The sequence below is a fragment of the Siniperca chuatsi genome, linkage group LG22 (genome assembly GCF_020085105.1).
Source record: "Siniperca chuatsi isolate FFG_IHB_CAS linkage group LG22, ASM2008510v1, whole genome shotgun sequence".
NCBI classification, from domain to species: domain Eukaryota; kingdom Metazoa; phylum Chordata; class Actinopteri; order Centrarchiformes; family Sinipercidae; genus Siniperca; species Siniperca chuatsi.
The window spans coordinates 16358823-16378948 of NC_058063.1; the positions used below are offsets into that span (position 1 = coordinate 16358823).

Here is a 20126-nt window from a genome sequence, read left to right on the forward strand (position 1 = left end):
GTAAGTTGGGCCATCTTTCATCAATAATGGAAATGTTATCTAAATAAGGCAACAGAAAACACTTGTTTCTTCAACAATTATGTAGCTCTCTTCAGGTCAGACAGCAACAGATTCTGTTTTTCTTTTAGTGAGGGAACAAAATAACTGAAAAGGAGCCAGTAATCAGAGTCCTGCAGCTGTTAAAATATAATCATCCACAGGGAAATGTACAGGAATGAATGTTAACATGAGAAACTACAGTGAAACTACAAACAGCCGTACTAATAAACAAAGCTTTCACAGTGAGATTGAGGCACATAAGATACATGAACAGAAACTGTCAGTGTGGTAAAATGCTGCTGCTGACAGTTAGGCCCTACTGCTGATGGATGGCTAACGTTATAGCTTGAGTGGGAGGCTGCTGGACAGTCATGGCTGCAGCAGAGCAGCAGCAGTAAACATGACTGTTGTCTCCAACTACATCTCAGCCCACATCATACAGCTGGTTATTTACAGACAACACTTAGCCTAACGCTACCTGGTGATTCAAATATGTGTAAATGTCCGGATAAGCAATGTCTGGCCGCTGTTTTGGGACGGGGGAAGACTGAAGGAGCGTGACGGCTGACCGATCCGATCAGCCTTCATTTATCATCACAGACGCGCAGGTTCAGGCAAGCTCACAACATCATTGTTAGAAATGTCTGTAAAACATAGGCTTGTCTATTACTAAAGGAATGTATAGGCCACAAACCTGTCAAAACTGCAACCCAAACTGCGGAGTACCCGTATGTGCCGGTCTGATGTATTACACGACAGCGATGCGGTCAGGACCGAGGCGCCTGCGGGAGTAGGCTACACTGAGTGGGAGTATGAATGGACAACAACCAGCTCACACTTCCAAAACACAGTGAATACGGGGTTATCACTTCAGTTCAGTTCAATTTGGGTTATCAGTGCTACCGTTTACAGTGGTGGGAACTACAGGTGTCAGGGTAAACACAACATGGGACTGTATTCAACAGAATGGAGTGATCCGATCACACTGACACTGTCGGGTAAGTTGGACTGCTTTTAATTCACAGAGAAAATGTCGTGATTTTGAACTTCCACCCAACTCAGTGACGAATTGTGTTTTGTGGTTGTGTAAAAACAGCTTGAGGAGTGATCATTCAGTGTACATTTGAAATGTACTTAATGTACTTAAATATTTATTTATTCACAGATTAAAATAAATTAAGAGTCATAGTGCAGATCACAGTGATTAAATGAGTATTTTCTGAATGTATTTTAACTGGGTTAATTCACAGGAACAGTAATGACCTTTTTTATGTCTATGTTCTAAATTAAACAGCACACAGACCAAAGGCTGAACTGAGAGCTGATGTCAGAGATTTTCCAGCAGGGGGCAGTGTGACCCTGACCTGCTCTGTGAAGCCATCATCATCTGGTTGGAAATACTTCTGGTACAGAGGAGAGAAAACCTCTGAACCCCTGCCCACACAAGATGCTGTCTTCCTCTCAGACGGACAAATCAGAGTCTCACAGGGAGGACTCTACCGGTGCAGAGGAGGAAGAGGAGACCCAGTTTACTACACAGAGTACAGTTATTCAATCAGAATCAACAAAATGAGTGAGTTTGACATTTGTTTTTTTGAAATTTTGTATTTGTAATTATTGATTGATAAAATGGCTAAATGACATTATGTTTTAATGTAGATTTAACGTTTGTCATTTTTGTATCTCTAATGTGAATTCTTGAACACGAACAGTTCCCAACAGGGCCATTGTGACCCTTCAACCCATCTGGCCTCAGATCTTCAGTGGTGAGACCTTCACTGTCAGATGTGAGATCGAGGGAGGAAGAGACACTAAATGGACGTATGAATGGACACCAGCTAAATTAAACACACCTCCAACAAACAGTGAATACAGGATCAGCAGAGCTACTGAGTCCCACAGTGGAGACTACAGGTGTAAGGGCAGAAGGGACTCATATTCCTCAACCAGGTGGAGTGATGTCATCACAGTGACAGTATCAGACAGTAAGTCACATTACATTTCTTTCAAAGTGAATATTATACAGCTCATTAAAAAGTAGTTTTGGTTCATATATATTTTAAAAGTAAATCTTCCAGTTTGTATGTACTGATTGGGCAGGATGCATTTGATCCACTATCATTACATGTTTTTACTCTGAAAAATCTCTTTTCAACAGAACCCCAGCCTGTCCTCACTGTGTCTCCATCATGGCTGAGTCCTGCAGACTCAGTGACTCTGAACTGCAGTGTTAAAGATCCCTCTGCAGGATGGACGTTCTACTGGTATAAGGCTGTTCCCAAACTAGCAGACAACTCCTACAGCGATGAGCTGCTACCTGGCAACAGCAGTGGGACTGAACAGGATTCCTACATTGTTCATGGACAGACACACACAGCAGGATATAAGTGCAGAGCTGCAAGAGGAGCTCCAGTGTATTACACTCAGTACAGTGAACCAAAGTTCGTCTGGTCTGGAGGTCAGTTTGTTTCCGTCTGTCCTTCTGTCAAGAAGCAGATGTTATGTCATCACCTCGGTTCATCCACTTTCTGTCTGTGACCAACATACAGTATCTTTAAAACTAACGCTTATACTGACAAATAATTGGCTGTGTACATTCATGCTCCGCCAATGGAAGAAATGTATTGATTGTGGTGACCTTATGATCTTTCCTCTCTCGCTAGCATCAAGCCAAACTTTCTGCTTTCCACCTTACTGTGTGATTTAAATACTGGACTGGGGGGAACTTCCTTGTTTCCTTCTGTCCTTTTACTCTTTTCCTTTTTCAGTTCATCTGACAGCATGAAAGACACCAAAAGAGAGAGATGAGATTTTCGCTGAAACTTTACGCTTCATTGCAATGAGTACTTTTACTTTGGAAACTTAAGCTCATCTTACTGCTTATACTTATATTTTTACTTACACAACAGGCAGGACATGTATAGTTAGAAGACACTTGGTTAGCGGTCAGGTAGGCGTACAGACAGACAAAACAGTCAAATTCAGGAAATGACAAACCAAAGACGTCAGCAGGTTAATGGACAAGATAAACAAACATCTAGAGAGCTGAGACCACTCCGACAAATAAGAGGAAAACACTGACTGTGTATAGAGAGACAATGCAGCACAGATATGTAGCCATTAGTAATGTTACAGACTGGCTACTCATCTGTGACTGCAGTCAAACCAGAAGTGTTTCCCTGAGGTAGTCCATTCTGTAAACCTCTCCCTAAAATGTATACTTGCCACCACCACATATAGTTGTTTTTAATTAATAAACATAGTTAATTATTTAATAAAATTGTCTTTTAACCATGTACATCATCACAGCTCCAGCTTTAATCTCATTCTGTTTCCAAAGATCACATATCTCCCCTGCCTAGGCTGAAAACCATTCCTTCACCTTACTGTGATGAGGACTGGATGCAGTATACGGTAGATTTGTGTAGGTTTATGGGTGATCTGTACTTATGTTTTTATGTCAAAGGTCACCGTTTAAGTACTGTCCATGTCGGCCCCAATGACACTGCCCGTCAGCAGTCTGAGCTGACGAAAGCAGACTTCATCGCCTCTTTGACCTGCTCAACAGCAGTGGAAAGCATGCTTTTATTTCGGGTCCAGTTCCTACACTGGGTCGTGGAGCTGTCCGTTTTAGCAGGATCCTCAGCCTTCATACCTGTCTCCAGTCTGTCTGCAGCACCCATGATGTTGGTTTTATTCACAATTTCAACTTATTCTGGGATCGTTCTTCCTTGTTTGCACGAGACGGTCTTCAGCCAAACAAGTTAGGTAGTCGCATGCTGGCGGCTAACCTGCAGCCCGCTGTGCTGTCCTCCTCACGTAGCTGACGGTTTCCATACCTGTCTCCCCTCGCTCCTCTTCTTTCTCTCCTCTGCCCTCCATAAACAGCCTCGCACCCTCTGCTGTCACTACCTCTCCCTTGTGGACTGATCATAGTGCTGCTGTTTGGAGCCCGGATCCCTCTAGAGCTAGTTTTAAAATCCCTGTGGTCATTTTGCATAGGTCCTTAATATGAAACAGACACAGCCGACACAGCAATAATAGTAACTTAATAAAGAACCCGGCCAGAACCCTACCTCCAGTCTCAACCTCAAATCTGAAGCAGCACAGACTTTTTAAGATGGCTCTTCTCAATGTAAGATCCCTCTCTAACAAAACGTTTATTTGAAATGATTTGATCTCTTCTACTGATTTTAGATTTCATGTTTTTAACTGAATCCTGGTTACGTCCTGGTGATCACAGTCAGCTGGCTGAATTGTGCCCTCCAGATTATTACTGCTTTAGCCGCCCTAGGGATTGTGGTCGTGGTGGTGGCCTTGTTACTGTCTATAGGAAGCATTTACAATGTAACCTCATAGCTTGCAATGATTTTTCCTCCTTTGAAGTGCTCATGTTTAAACTTGGTGGCCCACTCCTGGTCATATTCGCTATTATTTATCTAAGCTGGCTCCTTCTTGTCGGAACTCCCTGAATTTTTTATCCAGTCTTGTTTTAAAATATAATAGATTTGTTCTTTGTGGTGATTTTAATATTCATGTTGATGACTCCTCTAATGCCCTTGCTGCTGATTTTTTTTAAATATCACTAACTCTTTTAACTTTCAACAATATGTGTCTGACCAAACTCATTCCCATAGCCACACTTTAGACCTAGTCTTTAGTCTGGGTCTGAGAATACCATCTGTGGAAGTCAGGGACATGTTTGTATCTGATCACCTATGCATTGTTTTTAACTGTGAATTACAGGCTGCTAGTACTGAATGCTCCCGCTCTGAGTACACACGTGCCCTTAATGAGCATAGTGCCTCAAAATTCTGTACACTGTTCAGTTCTCCTGGCAATGACTCCTCCAACACCAACGATTTGGTTAATTCTTTTAACTACCTGTGTTCTTCAACCTTAGATCTCAGTTTCTTTTCAAGACGCATTTTTATCGGAAAGAATATCCTGATCGTACCTGAGCTGTCTCTTTATTTTATAGTTTTTAAAATGTATTTTATCATTCACTGTGGTATTTTATTCCTCTCTCTCTGTGAAGCACTTTGTACTTTGTTTTGATAACTGCTCTATAAATAAAGTTTTATTATTATCATTATTACTTATACAGTAAGACACATAAGTTGTATGTACACAAGATAAAATGTCAGATTTCATGATCACTCTGTAAAGTAAATAAGCGTTAAAACAATATGTGTGATCTATTCTCACCATTCTCCATCCACTTATTCTGAAGTTCTGCACCAGCTGATCTCTGACTGAAACCTCATATTCTTTGACTGTTTTACAGATGGAGATATTATCCTGGTGAGCCCTGTCCGTCCTGTGACTGAGGGAGATTCTGTTAGTCTTAGCTGCAAGTTGAGGACGGAAGAATTAGTTTCAGATGTGTTTTTCTATCGAAATGGCGAACTCATTCAAAATGATACCAGAAGGGAGCTAAACATCTCTGCAGTGTCGAAGTCAGATGAGGGCTTCTACAAGTGTCAACACTCAGGAAAAACGTCACCACAGAGTTGGATGTCAGTTAAGGGTGAGTAGGATTAAAACGCTTGCTGCATTTTCTTTTATGTAAACTGTGTTTCTGTCTGAGAAAGAAACATGGTCAAATACTGAACTGAATTTGAAGCATGTTTCCTTCTGAGCTGGAGAAAGTCTGCATCAGTGGTTACAGTCATGATTTACTGTGAATGGCTAATTTCACACTGCACTCTGACATGTGTATGTATATATTGTACTGTGTTTACTTGTGTATCAAGATATTCATGGCATTGAAACAGGACTCTTCATTGTTTCTGTACGTGCATGTGTGTTGTTTATACCTCTGGATTTGTAAATGTATGTGTTTATACGTTTGTATTTATGTGTGTGTTTTGTAGTGTGTGTGTGGAATTGGCACATGACTCATCTTTATTAAAGCACTTAAATTCTGTTTAAGAGAAGTGCTATATAAGTTAATTAACAGTTATTATTTATTATTTTTTATAGCAGTGACCAGGCCTGAAAGCTCTTCATTTCCTGTGCCGTTTATTGTTGGGCTGGTTTGTGGAATCGTTCTTATTATTCTTCTGCTCCTTTTGTATCGCTGTAGACAGTCCAAAGGTGAGACCTTCTTCTTCTATGATTAGATGTTTTATGCTTTAATTATTCAAATACACAGATGTATTCTGATCTCATGGCATAGAATAACAGTATAACATCTTACAATACAAAACCATATAACAACAAACGTCATTTTCACAGATTCATGCTTCATCAGGTTGGTACAACACTCTCTTCTCTCATTTTGAACACAACAACACATTCCTTGTTCCTTGTTGTATGTATTGTATTTGCTTCATGTTGTAGGCCAATCCAGTCTGACAGCACCAATCGGGGCTCCGCCACAAATCACGTGGTCAACCAGAATGAGGCTGAACGTGCTGAATACTCCACTCTTCTTCATGGTAAGTATTTAAACTAATCTTGATACATACAAATATATACATATATATTCTTTACAACAAGGGATGTTTAATTAGTATCATGCAATTAAATTGATTAATCTAACCATGGCTTGATCTTCACTGCTCTGTAGGTGATACTTGTCTCTATGAAACAATCAAAGGCTCTGAAGACACTGAAAACGGTACAGTATACACCTTTTTATTAACATACACACGTGTGTGTATATACAGTATGTGTGTGTACATATGTCTGTATATACGTAGCCTATATGTATGTATGTGTGTATATATGTACAGTATTTACAGTATGTAGGCCTATACATATACAGTATACCTCTGAAGACACATTATCAACATCAGAGTATGTTTAATTATGTATCATAAATGAATTAATTTGTATGAAAGATGACGTGATTGCACTCAACTTTATGATCAGTATTTATACAGAGTAACATAATTTTGCTTAAACTTGCATTAAATGCACCTGGAGGGCACCATCACCCTTAGAAAAGGGAAACTATAGTCTGGTAATTAATTCAGTATCAGTCTGGAGGTTGTGTAAGTTCTTTGCTCGTAAACAGTGGCCGTAATACTTCATACACACAAACCACGTCACATCAAAGTCTTTATTAATGAAATGTTTATTAAACTACTAACTACACACACAACTATTAACTAATGAACATACAATTGATTGAATAAATGCTACGATAAATGAAGCAATGAATACAGCAATAGACAATTAATGAATGAATGAGGACCACTGTTTACCAGATGAAAGAGTGAACGATAGATAGATTAATTTGTGGGAACAATTGAGACCAGCGAATGTATGCCAGTTCAATTAATTTAGGCAACATTCAGCAGCTGAGAGAGATTGTGGGGCAGCAAAAGGGAAACACCTGAAACATTCCAAGATTTCTATATTGATGGGAGACCTTACTTCTAAGCCAACATCCCCTAATCACTCTTATGCTATGCATCAACCCCAATCACAGGAAAATGTCAAGTTGAAATTCTGGCCACCACATTACAATTAGTATCATGCAATTAAATTGATTAATCTAACCTTGGCTTGATCTTCACTGCTCTGTAGATGATACTTGTCTCTATGAAACAATCAAAGGCTCTGAAGACACTGAAAACGGTACAGTATACACCTTTTTATTCACATATCACAAATCATCAGTAAAACGTTTTAGATATGAGCTTTCTTTTGCTTAAAGTAAACACATTTGACTGCCAGTGCACTTCAAATTAGTCAGGATGTCCAGCTATTAAAGTCTTAAAACAAGATCACATTAGGCTACTTAAATAAGATTAGGGCTATCCTTGATTCTAGATAAAAAACTTCACACAGGGAATACCTGTATGTCTTCAAGTTGGGAGACGTGTGTGCTAATGATTGAGCCACCAAGCCAACTGACTGCTAGTGCTGTGACTGTATCCATGGCAATGTCGATTAGAGGGTCCACCACTTTGCTCCAGACTGAAATATCTCATCAAGTATTGGACTGCCATGAAATTTAGTATGTTCCAAAGAAGATGTCTCTGAAAACTTTGGTGATTCACTGGCTTTTCCTCTAGCGCCACCATGAGGTTGACATATTTGACCAATAAGGATGGATTTATTTTAAAGTTATTCCTTTTTCATGAAATATCTACATCATTTTGTCTGTGCCCGGTACGTGTAATCATTGCTGTAGATGTACGATATGTGCTATTCTGGTTTATATTATTTTCATCAGAGAAGGGTGTTAGGTCTAATGATTATTCTGAGACTATAGGTTTGTATTGTTTTAAATGGGATGTAAACCATCTGAAGCACTATTGTTGTCAATGGAATGTGACAGGTTGAAAAAAATGAACTCGAACAAAAGTCTAAAATTTGAAATAAGATGTTTTGTCCGAAGATAAAGTTGAGAATATACCGTCATACAAGCCAAAAGACTAAACCTTGAAATAAGATGTTTTGTCTTTAAACTTCAGACCTTAAAATAAGTGTCAAAGCATATTGGACGTCCTGTAACACATATGTCCCTTGTATCTAGCTAAACATAACACCAATTAACATACAATTATTAATTAAGATGAAGCAAGTGATATTTACTTGAATGAAGTCAAACAGCCTTTCATAGTCAGCACTAGATAATTCAATCCATATTCAAAACAAGTCAGACTAGATTTGAAATCTAAATATAAGATTTTCTCACTTAAATAGAAATAGAGTTTTTGCAGTGGTAGCTAGAAATGTAACAACAGCGTGGTTTAAGGGGACTGATTACAAGTGATATAAAATACTGTAACTAAAGAATATGTGTATTTAAGATGCAGATGAATCTCAGGATGTCACATATTCTTCGATTGAACCTAAGAACACTGGGAAGAGTACTCCAAATACATACAATAAATAGAAAATAGTTTATAGATATTTTGGCCTGAAGTGCCAAAAAGAAAAGTACTGATGAATTTTTTTCCTTTATGGATTCATGTGATTATCTTAACAGAGAAGCATCATGAACCAGAGGAGAGCTCTGTTTACTCTGATGTGAAGATGGGAACTGCAGCTACAGTCAGTTACAACAGTCATGCTCAAAGTTTGGATTGAAATGTGTCATGTCATTACACAGTTTAAGGTCTGTTTCTAAGTTTGTCAGTTTCATATGCAGCAGGCCTATGTGTTATTGTATGTTGTGTGTCATTTGTTTCCAATACGTTTCCATCTCACAGACATGGCTCAAAACTGAATGGTTTTACTCTCTGGTCATGCTGTTGCAGATTATGAAATAGACTGTATGTGGAAATTCCCTCTCCACCTTCTCCATTTTGTCTTACACGCTACTGTACAGTCAGAAAAAACACAAGGGCATCAGATTATTTTTTTTAAATTTTTTTTGTTTTCTTCTAGGTCCGTAAAAAGAGAGCTGTATCGACCAAGAAAATGATTGACATTTTGTACAGTTCATTTATTAGAAGATTATATAAAAGTCATATGGATTTAATTACTCTCTTTTAGCACAAAGCACAAGACTGCTGAGGTGTATTCCCATTTAGTCTTTATGCACTTCATTATTATTTTTCATTTTTTACAGTTATTTTTGTCATTTATTCTTCAATTTTTGGAGGAAACTTTGAACACAAGCTGTTCCAAAAAGCAGCAACAGGTGACATTTTGATACAGTAAATTTGAGCTTTAGTAACCAGGTGATAGTGCAGCTTTAAAGTCAGCATCTTTTTCAGTGTTACAAGAGAAATCCAGGATGGACATCAACAATATGTAATGTATTTATATGCTATCGAACAACATATCCTATTACATGTACACGTTTTCCTCTGTCTTTTTAAAACTGGTTTGATAGTTACTGTATATTTGTTATTTTCACCTGGATGGATTTAGTATGTTTTGTGTTTTTAAAAGTTTGGTTGACCATTTTATGCATCAATAATTAGCAGCAAGCTGTCAGCAGTGTTTCTAATTGCTTTTACGCTATTTTTTTCTTTTTTTTTACACATCCAGTTTAATTGGTTTTATAATTTTTCCTCTGACTTTGGTGATCCGGTAAAGTCATGCTTTCGAAGACAGAAAGAATGTAGAGGTGCAAGAGCTGAGATGTGACCAGTGAGCAGGGAGATGCTTTTATGGCAGAGGGACTTATGGCCCTTGTTTTATGAGTAGCAATGACTTGTGGTATGTCATGGGGTAGAGGTCAAAGAGAGGTAACAGTACGCAGTAGGAATGCATCACATTTCCACATGCCCGCCCTACATTACTGTCAAATAATAAGTTTCAGGTTGGAAATTATTAAAGTGGCCTTTTAAAATCATACTGTAGTACAATAACTGGCTTAGAGATGAATTCTGTAACCTTCCACATGTTTTCTGTCTTGAACTACATCCAAGAAACATCCACAGTATTATATGTTAATCCAGTCATATTAGGCTATGGAGCAACAGGTTACATGAATGTAAATATATTACTTGAATTTGAAAAGTCTCTACATATTTGTTATGTCACTACTTACATAATGTGTTTCAGCGTCAAACCCGTTAAAAACATATGATAAGACAACATGTCTTGTCTTATCATGATCTTACAGATTGTGAAATATATTTATTTATCTGTTTAATTTCCAAATTTTTTCCTCAACTGGCCCCAGAGGTAGTTGTATTCTAAATCACAGTCTATAATTAATGATACAGTAGTATTACTGTACTACAGTAGTAGCCATCTGAAGTCCAAAAGATTTTTGGAAATATGATGCTGCTTTGTGAAGAAATTAATCTCTTATTTAAGAATACTTGGTGCACCAAGAGAGGAAGCTCTCTCTCTCTTTCTCTCCCGCCCCTCCTGGAGCTGTCCATGGTTCTGACAGGTTTTTTATGGCAGATGTATCAAGACCATGAAATAAGCTTATATATATTTATATATAACTTATAAGAAGTGCATTCTAATGCTAATGATGTGTTTGGGCTCAGTAAGTAGCAGACTATGAGAGAGTACAAAAAAGGAAGCAGGGCCACAATCTAAAGTGTGTCTTACCTGCCAAGATAAGCAGCAGATGTCTGTTTCAACTGATTTCACCACTTACACAATGCAATTTTTAAAAGAAGACAAAATTTTATTGATGGTAACTATGTCAAATTTTCCAAATACAGTAAACAGTAACCACAATATTCTCCTATGTTGCCCAGAGAAAAAAAATCTCAAGATTCCCTTAAAAAATCATGCAGTTTTGTGAGTTGTTGAGTTAGGGGAAACTTTAAAAACGTGACACGCTGTCCACGACCAATTCTTAATTATGTATGCCTTCTTGTAAATACAGTATTAAATGTAATACATTAAGTTATTTCCCATAACATATACCCATTAATTATGAGATTACCAAGAATACAACCTAAGTTACAAACATTCAACTGCCAAGACAAGTTATCTATAAGTTTAACAAGACTGGAGATAACAAACCACCCTACCAAACTCTGACATGAAAGGACACATATATAGTCCTATGCCATCTAAACTAAAATATTACTACATTGCTACAAATTTAGCAGAAATCAACAGGGAAGTAAATCCAACATAACATAATTGTAATTATTTCATATGATCTGCTATCAAACTGCGCAAAATACTGTGTGTCTGATGTTTGGATGGCAGCAGTTGTATGAATGCTGTCAACACTGTTTAAACATGAATGTTGTTTTTCATGTAGTTGTCCACACTTCTCTTATTTTGTTGATGATGCACTTCTCTTTATGGACCTGGAAATCACAATAAATACAACTGAAAAATCACACCCGTGTGGGTGTGATATTCAGCTGTCCACACACTTTTGGCTATGTAATATTTGTAACATTTGGGGACTGCTGGTTGAATTAACAATAAATTAATTTAATTTTGATGTTTAATATTTTGTGTACTCACTCTTCTTTCCAAGACCTTGGAGCTGAATCTGAGATGTGACATTTATGTATGCATCTGCTTGTTCACCTGAAATTAGAAAGTTTTTACTGGCTTGAAATTTTATCACTCAGTTAAAATCATTTTAGGCTGCTCTGCATGAATCAGAGTTTATACAATACCACTTCCAGTGTTTCCAGAGCCACTGATTGTTTCATAGACACAAACATCACCTACAGGTCAGTAAAAATAAAATTAGTCACTTCATGTCAATGATATCGTAGTACTTGATTTAGTTTAACAGTGTTAAATCTGCAGCACAGGGAATGCTGTTATTGTTATAAATATAATAACTGGATATAAATATAGAAGATTGTTAGAAATAGCTGTGAAAGTAATCCAAGATTAGATGGAAGACTGACCATGGAGAAGAGAGGAGTATACTTGCTGCTGATTTTCATCTTGGTTGACAGTTTGGACTGTAGCAGAGCTCTGATTGGTTCTCTGAGACTGGATGAGCCTGAAACATGAAGTAGCAAAATGTACATAAGTAGTAATATGTAAAAAGTAGTAAAGGTAAAAAAATTTTAATAAGGTATGTTTAAGATGGGAAAAGAGTGTTGTACCAACCTGTGACAACATGTATCTGTGAAAAAGAAATAATAGTAATTTTTAATAGTAATTATTACGTTTCATGATTTTGTTTTGCAAACTGAAACACTGCTCCATGTCATGGCATCAGAATTCCTCAGTGATTTTTAATTAGCACAGAGTAATGTATCTAAAATAAACAGGAAAAGATCTCACCCTTTGACTTTTTGTACCAACACAGCAGCAGCAGTGGCAGGAGAACAATCAGTAAGATACCAATAACCAGCCCAACGATCTGAAATGGAGGATATGGAGAGCTGGATGCTGCAATAAGAAAGAATCAGTATTCATTAACTTTGTCTATGAGAGGATTATACAAGAGGGGACCCAAGTCCAGGGTCTAGTGGGCAGCATGACTGAAAGCAGATCAGTGATATGGAAAAATATAGAGCAAAAACATCATCGACAACATTGTGTGACTTTTGTGATCAATTCTAGTAAGGCTATAGTGAGGAAGGACCATTTTTTAACATGTGTACTGATGTTTTGTGGAATGTAGCTAACTATCACATAAGTGCACAGGTGTAAACCAGTAGTTTAAACAGACTTGAGGCTGTAATTGCTGCCAAAGGTGCTTTAACTACTGAGTTAAGGGTCTGAATACTTATGTCAATGTGAAATTTCAGTTTTTTCTTTTTAATAAATTTGCAAACATTTCTAAAATTCTGTTTTTGCTTTGTCATTATGGGTATTGAATGTAGATTGATGAGGGGAAAAATTAATTTAAATAATTTTAGCATAAGGCTGCAACATAACAAAATGTGAAAAAAGTGAAAGGGTCTGAGTACTTTCTGATTGCTCTGTAAAGTAATATATCTTTCACTGCTAATCATGTATTTACTTTTGTACTTCAGTACTTAAGTTTCATTAGTGCATACCCTAATGTAGAAAACAATTCTCTTACACAAACTAATAAGTTAAATCTGCTGAAACTATCCAACTTCTAATTCTCAGACTGTAACACAGCTTACAAAAAAATTCAGCAGAAACTGTTTTAATCACACTCACATTCTACTGACATCCAACTCTCTGGTGACGTCCGACTCCGCCATCCTTGTAGTGAATATTTTCCTTCACATTTATAAAAGCCTTCATCTGACTTTGACACTGCAGGGATAGTCAGCTCCCTTCTGGTATCATTTTGGATGAGTTTGCCATTTTTATAGAAATCCACATTAGAAAGAACATTTTCTGTCCTCAACTTGCAGCCAAGAGTAACATAATCTCTCTCAGCCACAGGATGGACAGGGCTCACCAGGATCGTATCATCGTCTGTAAAAAGATCAAAGAATAGGACGTTTTGGTCAGAGATCAGCTGGTGCAGGTTGAACAAGTTGACGATCAATGATGAGAATAACTTATTAAATATTTTGACATTTATTTTACGGATTAATACAGTAGCTGAACAAATACCTGACATTTGGCTTGTGTATGTAGAAACTTGAACGTGTCTTACTGTAAATGTAACTATCGTGTATAGCAGGTATCTAAAAATCAACAAAACAGCAAAAAGGTTGTAGTTCTTGTTTCAACTTCACTCGTGCAGATCCCCTTAAACCAGGCCTTTTATTTCAGCTGCTGGTGATTGGAGATGTGGAGTTTTATTGCACAAATATTGACCGTTTAATTACATACAGTAAATGCCAATTTACCTGAGCAGCCAACCTTCATCAAATGTTACTATGTTCTAATTTCAAACTGAATGATGGAAAATGTGGCACTTGGTGATGTACATGGTTAAAATTACGGCTATATTAAATGTTGAATATATTCACACATTAAGAACAATTATATTTGTTGGCAGCCAATGTGAACTTTGTGGCAGTGTGCTACAGAGGGTCTACTGAGGCAAGATCTGTTTATTTTTATTGCAGGTGTAGCTGAGGAGCCAAGCTAACGCCAAATAGCTCTACAGCTACCCCAAGTATAAAATAAATGGTGGGTGGCGATTGTCATAAAGATGTGAGTGAGCAATGAAATCATATGAGATTTATTGGATAATATTGACAAATAACACTTGAATGAACTAAAGCTGTTGAGTTTGTTTAATGCTTTGTTAAAAGAGACATCAAGTTTAACTCATTTTGAAAAGAAGATTTTTTTTTCTTGTAAAAGTTTTAGGGCAACTTGTTTTGTTTACAACGGAAGTGAATGAAGCCACTAATGCTAGACATGTCCTCATACTTAAATGACAGAATAGGTGGGACAGAAATGACTCCCAAAATGACAAATAACCGTTGTATCAGTTGTTGTTGAGTACCACCTTGGTCGTCATGGTAACAATAATAAACACACGGTTAACGTTGTGAAACGGTCGCAGTTTGGTTAGGTTTAGGCACCAAAACCGCTTGGTTAGGTTTAGGAAAGGATCATGGTTTGGGTTAAATAAGTATGCTAGTTACGTAAGTGAAGTTACGTTCGTAATTCACGTGACTTAACGTAAGTTAAAATACATGGACGCTCTTCATACTACCTCACCTGACTTCCATTATAGGTCACTGCCTAACAATAAACGTAAATAGGAGTCGGTCGTAATAAGCTGCTTGGCAGATGTCCTATACGGCCGTATTTTTGATCGGTCTGCACCATAGACAGTATATAAAGATAGACAACATGACAGCTCCCCGATAGTGAAACCAAAACATCTGGATCGCCCCCTGGTGGCTGGCTGCAGTATAGATCATAAACCCCGCCCACTCCATGTGAGCGGATTGGACATGAGCCAAACAAAAAACTAAAGTACATGTCAAATAAATGATTCCCAAAGATGGTTTCTGTCATTTTAGGTAGTTCTTATTATGTTGATGTATGTTCAAGTGTTAATTTAACACATAAGGGGGTTACACGTCATGATTGACAGCTGAGGCCGGCTCGCGATTGAGTCGGCCGGGTGTATGGGCGGGACCTCGATATCGCGGCTCCAACTCCGATCACTACTGCGCAGACTCTGGCTCTAAATGACATCAAAAGCGCAAGATGGCAGCTCCCGTATCCGGGATATTTTATCTTTATTTCTGTACAGTGGGAGTGAAAACGCGTTGTCCATCTATATGTACAGTCTATGGTCTGCACTAATACTAATAAAAACACTATTCACTATTCGATATTACTGATAAGGACTGGCGTTACATTTTCAAAACATAGACTGGACATTTAGGCTGAGTCTACAGGATGTAGAATAAATTTGTTTGGTTAATGTTAGTCATCTACAAATTCCCAAACTATATAATGGAGTAGGCCTACTGAAATAATTCCAATACAAAAAAATGTGATTAAAACTCACACTGTCCAGTGATGTTGACTGCATTGCTGAACTGTCCTGTTTCAGACTCACACCAGTACACGCCATCAATGTACTGTGACAAATGGGTGTTGCATGTGGATCCAGTCATTGTTCCCCAGGAAGAACAGTCTGTCAGGTTGCCGGATTTAGAAAACCTGCTAATTCTCCACTTAGTAGAGTTTCCCTCACAGCTCAGTGTCACAGAGTCATTGATGAAGTGCTGCACTCTGTCAGGACTCACTGTGAGAGACGGTGCTAAATGGAAATCTGAAAAACAACACATAATGAAACAAAGCATAAGAAAATTAAGATTAAGAAGACCACAATGGAAATAAACCTTAAGGTTTATTTTCATTGTTGAGGCTTCTGAATTGCACAACAGTCTAACACAGTGCACATTTATGCCATTAGCGCAGCAGTGATATGATACATGTATGCAAACTGCAGAGGAATCTGCAGCTCACAGAAGGCAGTAATGCAAAGGTGCATACATTGCATTACTGTTCGCTGGACATAACTTCCACTTGAATCCCAGAAAAGGAGACAGGAAGAAGAAAGCAATACCAAAATAGACAAATACCCCATTACAACTAAAAGTCCTGCATTTAAAGGTTTGGGGAAAAGAGAGAAGGAAACAAGAAAACATAGACAGAAGGAAGTAAGAAAGGGAAAGGAAAATTAAGGAAGGAATGAATGGAAGGAAAGAAGAAAAACAAAAACGATATACCAGTGCATATACCTTATATTAAAGTACATATTCAAATAAATGTATTTGTTTATTTTCCAGAAGCACATCTACTCTTTCTCCCTCATTGAGAAATTCTGGATCTGTGAATGCCCCGCCCACCAATGCTGCGTGTTAGGTTGACCGAGATTCAGTCATACATGTCTGAGCCTCAGTCAGACTCATATTAGGAGTCTGCTGTGCACCAAAATCGGCGACTTGCAGACGTATCAGAATGGTAAGTGTATTTAGCATCTTTTATTTGTTTATGTTGTTTGTTAGCTTGTTAGCTTGTATCTGGCCGTGGCTGACACAGCGTTATCTGCTGCGATGTTACAGTGTGTTCACATTGTTATTATGTAACATTGGTAGATAGTGGAATCAAGCTCCAGGGTCCGGTTTACATCCAAAAGCACACGCTAACTTAATGCCAACTCTCACTCTCTGTACTGACAAGTCCGCTGTGTGCTGGAGGTTTCAGGTTCCTTTGCTGGTGGCATTGGGATTGGCTTTTGAATTTGTGACATCCCAAATCAGTAAGTTTGAATCTCAGATTTTAGGGAAGTGTACAGACATCTCCCCCTTAAGTAGAAGAATGTGAAAACATCTCTAGTGACAAACTTTGCACAGATACAAGTCAGTAAAGTCAAGGGCCGATATTTTAGGGGACTTAAACATAAGAAAAACACGCTTTTGAGTGGAGGGGTACATTAACTAATAGAAATAAATTATTCATAAGATGAAATACAACCGTAAGACATCTTCCCAACTGAAAAAAAAAGTTAAAGCCGTTTTAAAAAGCATTTATGGCATCTAATTAAATGGATTTCCCAAGTCAAAGGTTTGAACAAATGTGCACAAGAAATTATGTGTCAGGATGAAAAGGGGGTCAGCAGACTCGCTCATGTTAATTCAATCCAGTCTAGCAGAAGAATCAAACAACACCGTTTTGCTTTAGAGAAAAGTTTGTTAAACGGAACATTTGATTTGATAAGGCCATAGGGTCACCACAATAAGTACATTTCTTTCATTGTGCGAGCATAGAAAAGTCAAAACAAACCTACCTCCAGACCAGACGATCTTAGGTTTGCTATATTGAGTGTAATACACTCGGTCTCCTCTTCCAGCTCTGCACTTATATCCTGCTGTGTGTGTCTGTCCATGAACAATGTAGGAATCCTGTTCAGTCCCACTGCTGCTGCCAGGTAGCAGCTCATCGCTGTAGGAGTTGTCTGCTAGTTTGGGAACAGCCTTATACCAGTAGAACGTCCATCCTGCAGAGGGATGTTTAACACTGCAGTTCAGAGTCACTGAGTCTGCAGGACTCAGCCATGACGGAGACACAGTGAGGACAGGCTGGGGTTCTGTTGAAAAGAGAGTTTCCCAGAATGAAAACATGTAATGATGTATCGTTGATGAATTAAATGCACTGCTTGTATCCTACAGATTTTCTCAATATCTCTCCAAATATACAATACAAATGTGAAGGTGCACTGTCTTAAAATATAGTAACCAAAATAACAATTAAAAAATGTGTTTTTTACATTTATCAAAATAAAATGATGACTGATGACATATGACTTACTGTAAGATAGCGTCAATGTGAAAGCATCACTCCACTCTGTTGAAGACTTTCCACTTTTCATTCTAACCTTACACCTGTAGTCTCCACTGTATGATGACCAAGCAAATCCAATCATGTATTCATTCTGTTTTTGAGGTGTGTATGAGCTGGGAGTCGTCCACTCAGTGTCTCCTCCATCCTCAATTTCACATCTCAGAGTGATCGTCTCCCCATAGTATATCTCAGGCCAGTTGGGTTGCAGAGTCACAACAGCTCTGTTTGTGACTGCTCAAGAAGCCATAAATATTAAAATAATAAATGGTGAAATAAACAATGTTTTTTATCCTTAATCTAAATCTGTAACCATCTAGAGAATCTAGAAACCAGTGAAATTAAACAAACTTTGAGCAAAAGGAAAATAATGTGTTGAAGAGTAATCCAGTAGGTGGAGATTCATCTCGAGTGAATATATAAAAAGAAAGAAACTTGTAAAATTACCTTGAGCATGTCCACGGTAGAGGAGTAGGCCTATGTTCAGCATTAAAATAAAGTTTGAAACTTCATCAGAAACATCAAACTAACAGAAACTATCAAATATATAACAACCTCAGATATTTAAAAACAACTGAAGTTTTTTCAATTCCAACTAGGAGTTAATCAGAGAAAGTCAGTGATGTACTCACAGAAAACCCCCAGCACACAGAGCAAAGTGTGTCCCATCGTCACATCCAGCACTGACACTCTGCTTCTGAAAAATCCTTCTACTTTGTGTTAAGAGAAAGTTTGAAGTTGTAGCATCAGATTGGAATTTTTCTCAAACTACTTCATCTTCTAAGTTTAGAGTCTGTGCTTCCTTCCCTTTTACACAAAGCTCACACAACTAGACGGTTTGACCGCAGCATATTTTTGGCACATATATGAGACATGAGACCACTGAAATGAATCATATCATCTCCTAAACATATTTTCCTGTAACACTTTATGTTGTGTTTAGTTGTGCATGTAATATTTTATATGCCCACTGCTCTTGCAGCCACAGTGCCTGTATTGTGATGTGTGTCATGTGATCTTTGTATGCATGCACAGAACATCCTGTATGTGTCTCTAACACTCTCCATAGTGAATGTGATATGAAATGTTGTCAAAACTTAGACATTTTATTTAGTGGTTGAATCGTATTGTCTGAATGAAAACACACACTTCCTCTAGTAAGGTGCTGCCCACAGGTAGATATCAAAGACGAGTGGAGAAAGCCGCACACTCAGAACTCTGATGCATCTTTTAGTTTTAAATTCTGTGGGTCAACCTTTGCCTTCTTCAGAATAAAAGCTGGCAATCATCCGACTACATAGTGTATAGAAAAGGTGTCTCAGATCACTGAGTTCACAGCACAATCAGCATGAACACAGAAACAGAAATCCATCAAGAAGTCATCCATAACCAAGAGAGGCCTCCTACATCAAAACATCCACATTCCAAGATCCAGGACATACAAATTAAACAATGAGTAAAATCACAAAGTAGAAAAACACTGGATGCCAACGATGCTGGTCCCTGGAATGTGGACATGGTGACTTTGAAGGTCCAGAGTCCTCCTTATGGACTCTGTTTGTGTCACTGTTGATTGACCTGTTAACTCAGGGATTTGAGACACCTGTCCTATGTGCTACATACAGTATGTCAGTCAAGTAATTTTTATTTATATTTATATATAATATCCCTAATTTGCCTCAAGGGGCTTTAAAATATGTACAGCATACGACAAGCTCTGTCCATAGACCCTCGCATTGGATAAGGGAAAACTCCCCAAAACCCTTTAACAGGGAATAAATGGTAGAAACCTCAGGAAGAGCAGCAGAGGAGGGATCCCTCTCCCAGGACGGACAGACATGCAATAGATGTCGATCAACACAGTAAAATTACAGTATGGACACTCAGGATTACAAAATTATAGATAGATTGTAAACATATAAGAAGAATCTGGATCCGGGACAACATCGAGCAAATTCCAGGTGCCGGCAGGC

The 20126-nt window shown here is 38.0% G+C and overlaps 3 protein-coding genes across 4 annotated transcripts in view; 2 read left to right on the plus strand and 1 right to left on the minus strand.

Annotated features, from left to right (window-relative positions):
• Positions 1-20126, plus strand: part of LOC122870685 (obscurin-like) — a 103636-nt gene that overhangs the window by 35544 nt on the left and 47966 nt on the right. The gene's annotated exons all lie outside the window — the stretch shown is intronic.
• Positions 7-9377, plus strand: LOC122869781 (Fc receptor-like protein 5). Its single transcript, XM_044183085.1, has 10 exons — positions 7-1037; positions 1334-1612; positions 1752-2024; positions 2198-2497; positions 5327-5569; positions 6025-6138; positions 6385-6482; positions 6614-6664; positions 7579-7629; positions 8990-9377. The coding sequence occupies exons 1-10, from the start codon at positions 770-772 to the stop codon at positions 9032-9034; spliced, it is 1722 nt and encodes a 573-aa protein (XP_044039020.1). The 5' UTR covers positions 7-769; the 3' UTR covers positions 9035-9377.
• LOC122869780 (Fc receptor-like protein 5) lies at positions 9973-19036 on the minus strand. 2 transcript variants are annotated; one of them, XM_044183083.1, is made up of 12 exons: positions 18786-19027; positions 18601-18630; positions 18124-18387; positions 17603-17902; positions 15815-16081; positions 13540-13803; positions 12688-12795; positions 12511-12526; positions 12303-12400; positions 12063-12113; positions 11905-11970; positions 9973-11741 (listed from the first exon to the last, which is right to left on the minus strand). In XM_044183083.1, the coding sequence occupies exons 1-12, from the start codon at positions 18820-18822 to the stop codon at positions 11734-11736; spliced, it is 1509 nt and encodes a 502-aa protein (XP_044039018.1). In that variant the 5' UTR covers positions 18823-19027; the 3' UTR covers positions 9973-11733. The 2 variants fall into 2 exon arrangements, with proteins under 2 accessions (XP_044039018.1, XP_044039019.1); XM_044183084.1 differs by lacking the exon at positions 12511-12526 and having other exon boundaries at positions 18786-19036.

Coding starts and splice junctions, on each gene's coding strand:
- LOC122869781 (XM_044183085.1), top strand. CDS start 770: ATGTGCCGGTCTGATGTATTACACGACAGCGATGCGGTCAGGACCGAG. Junction 1,613..1,751: donor AATCAGAATCAACAAAATGA/GTGAGTTTGACA, acceptor GAACACGAACAG/TTCCCAACAGGGCCATTGTG. Junction 2,025..2,197: donor CACAGTGACAGTATCAGACA/GTAAGTCACATT, acceptor TCTTTTCAACAG/AACCCCAGCCTGTCCTCACT.
- LOC122869780 (XM_044183083.1), bottom strand. CDS start 18,822: ATGGGACACACTTTGCTCTGTGTGCTGGGGGTTTTCT. Junction 18,388..18,600: donor CTACCGTGGACATGCTCAAG/GTAATTTTACAA, acceptor CTTCTTGAGCAG/TCACAAACAGAGCTGTTGTG. Junction 17,903..18,123: donor CACATTGACGCTATCTTACA/GTAAGTCATATG, acceptor TCTTTTCAACAG/AACCCCAGCCTGTCCTCACT.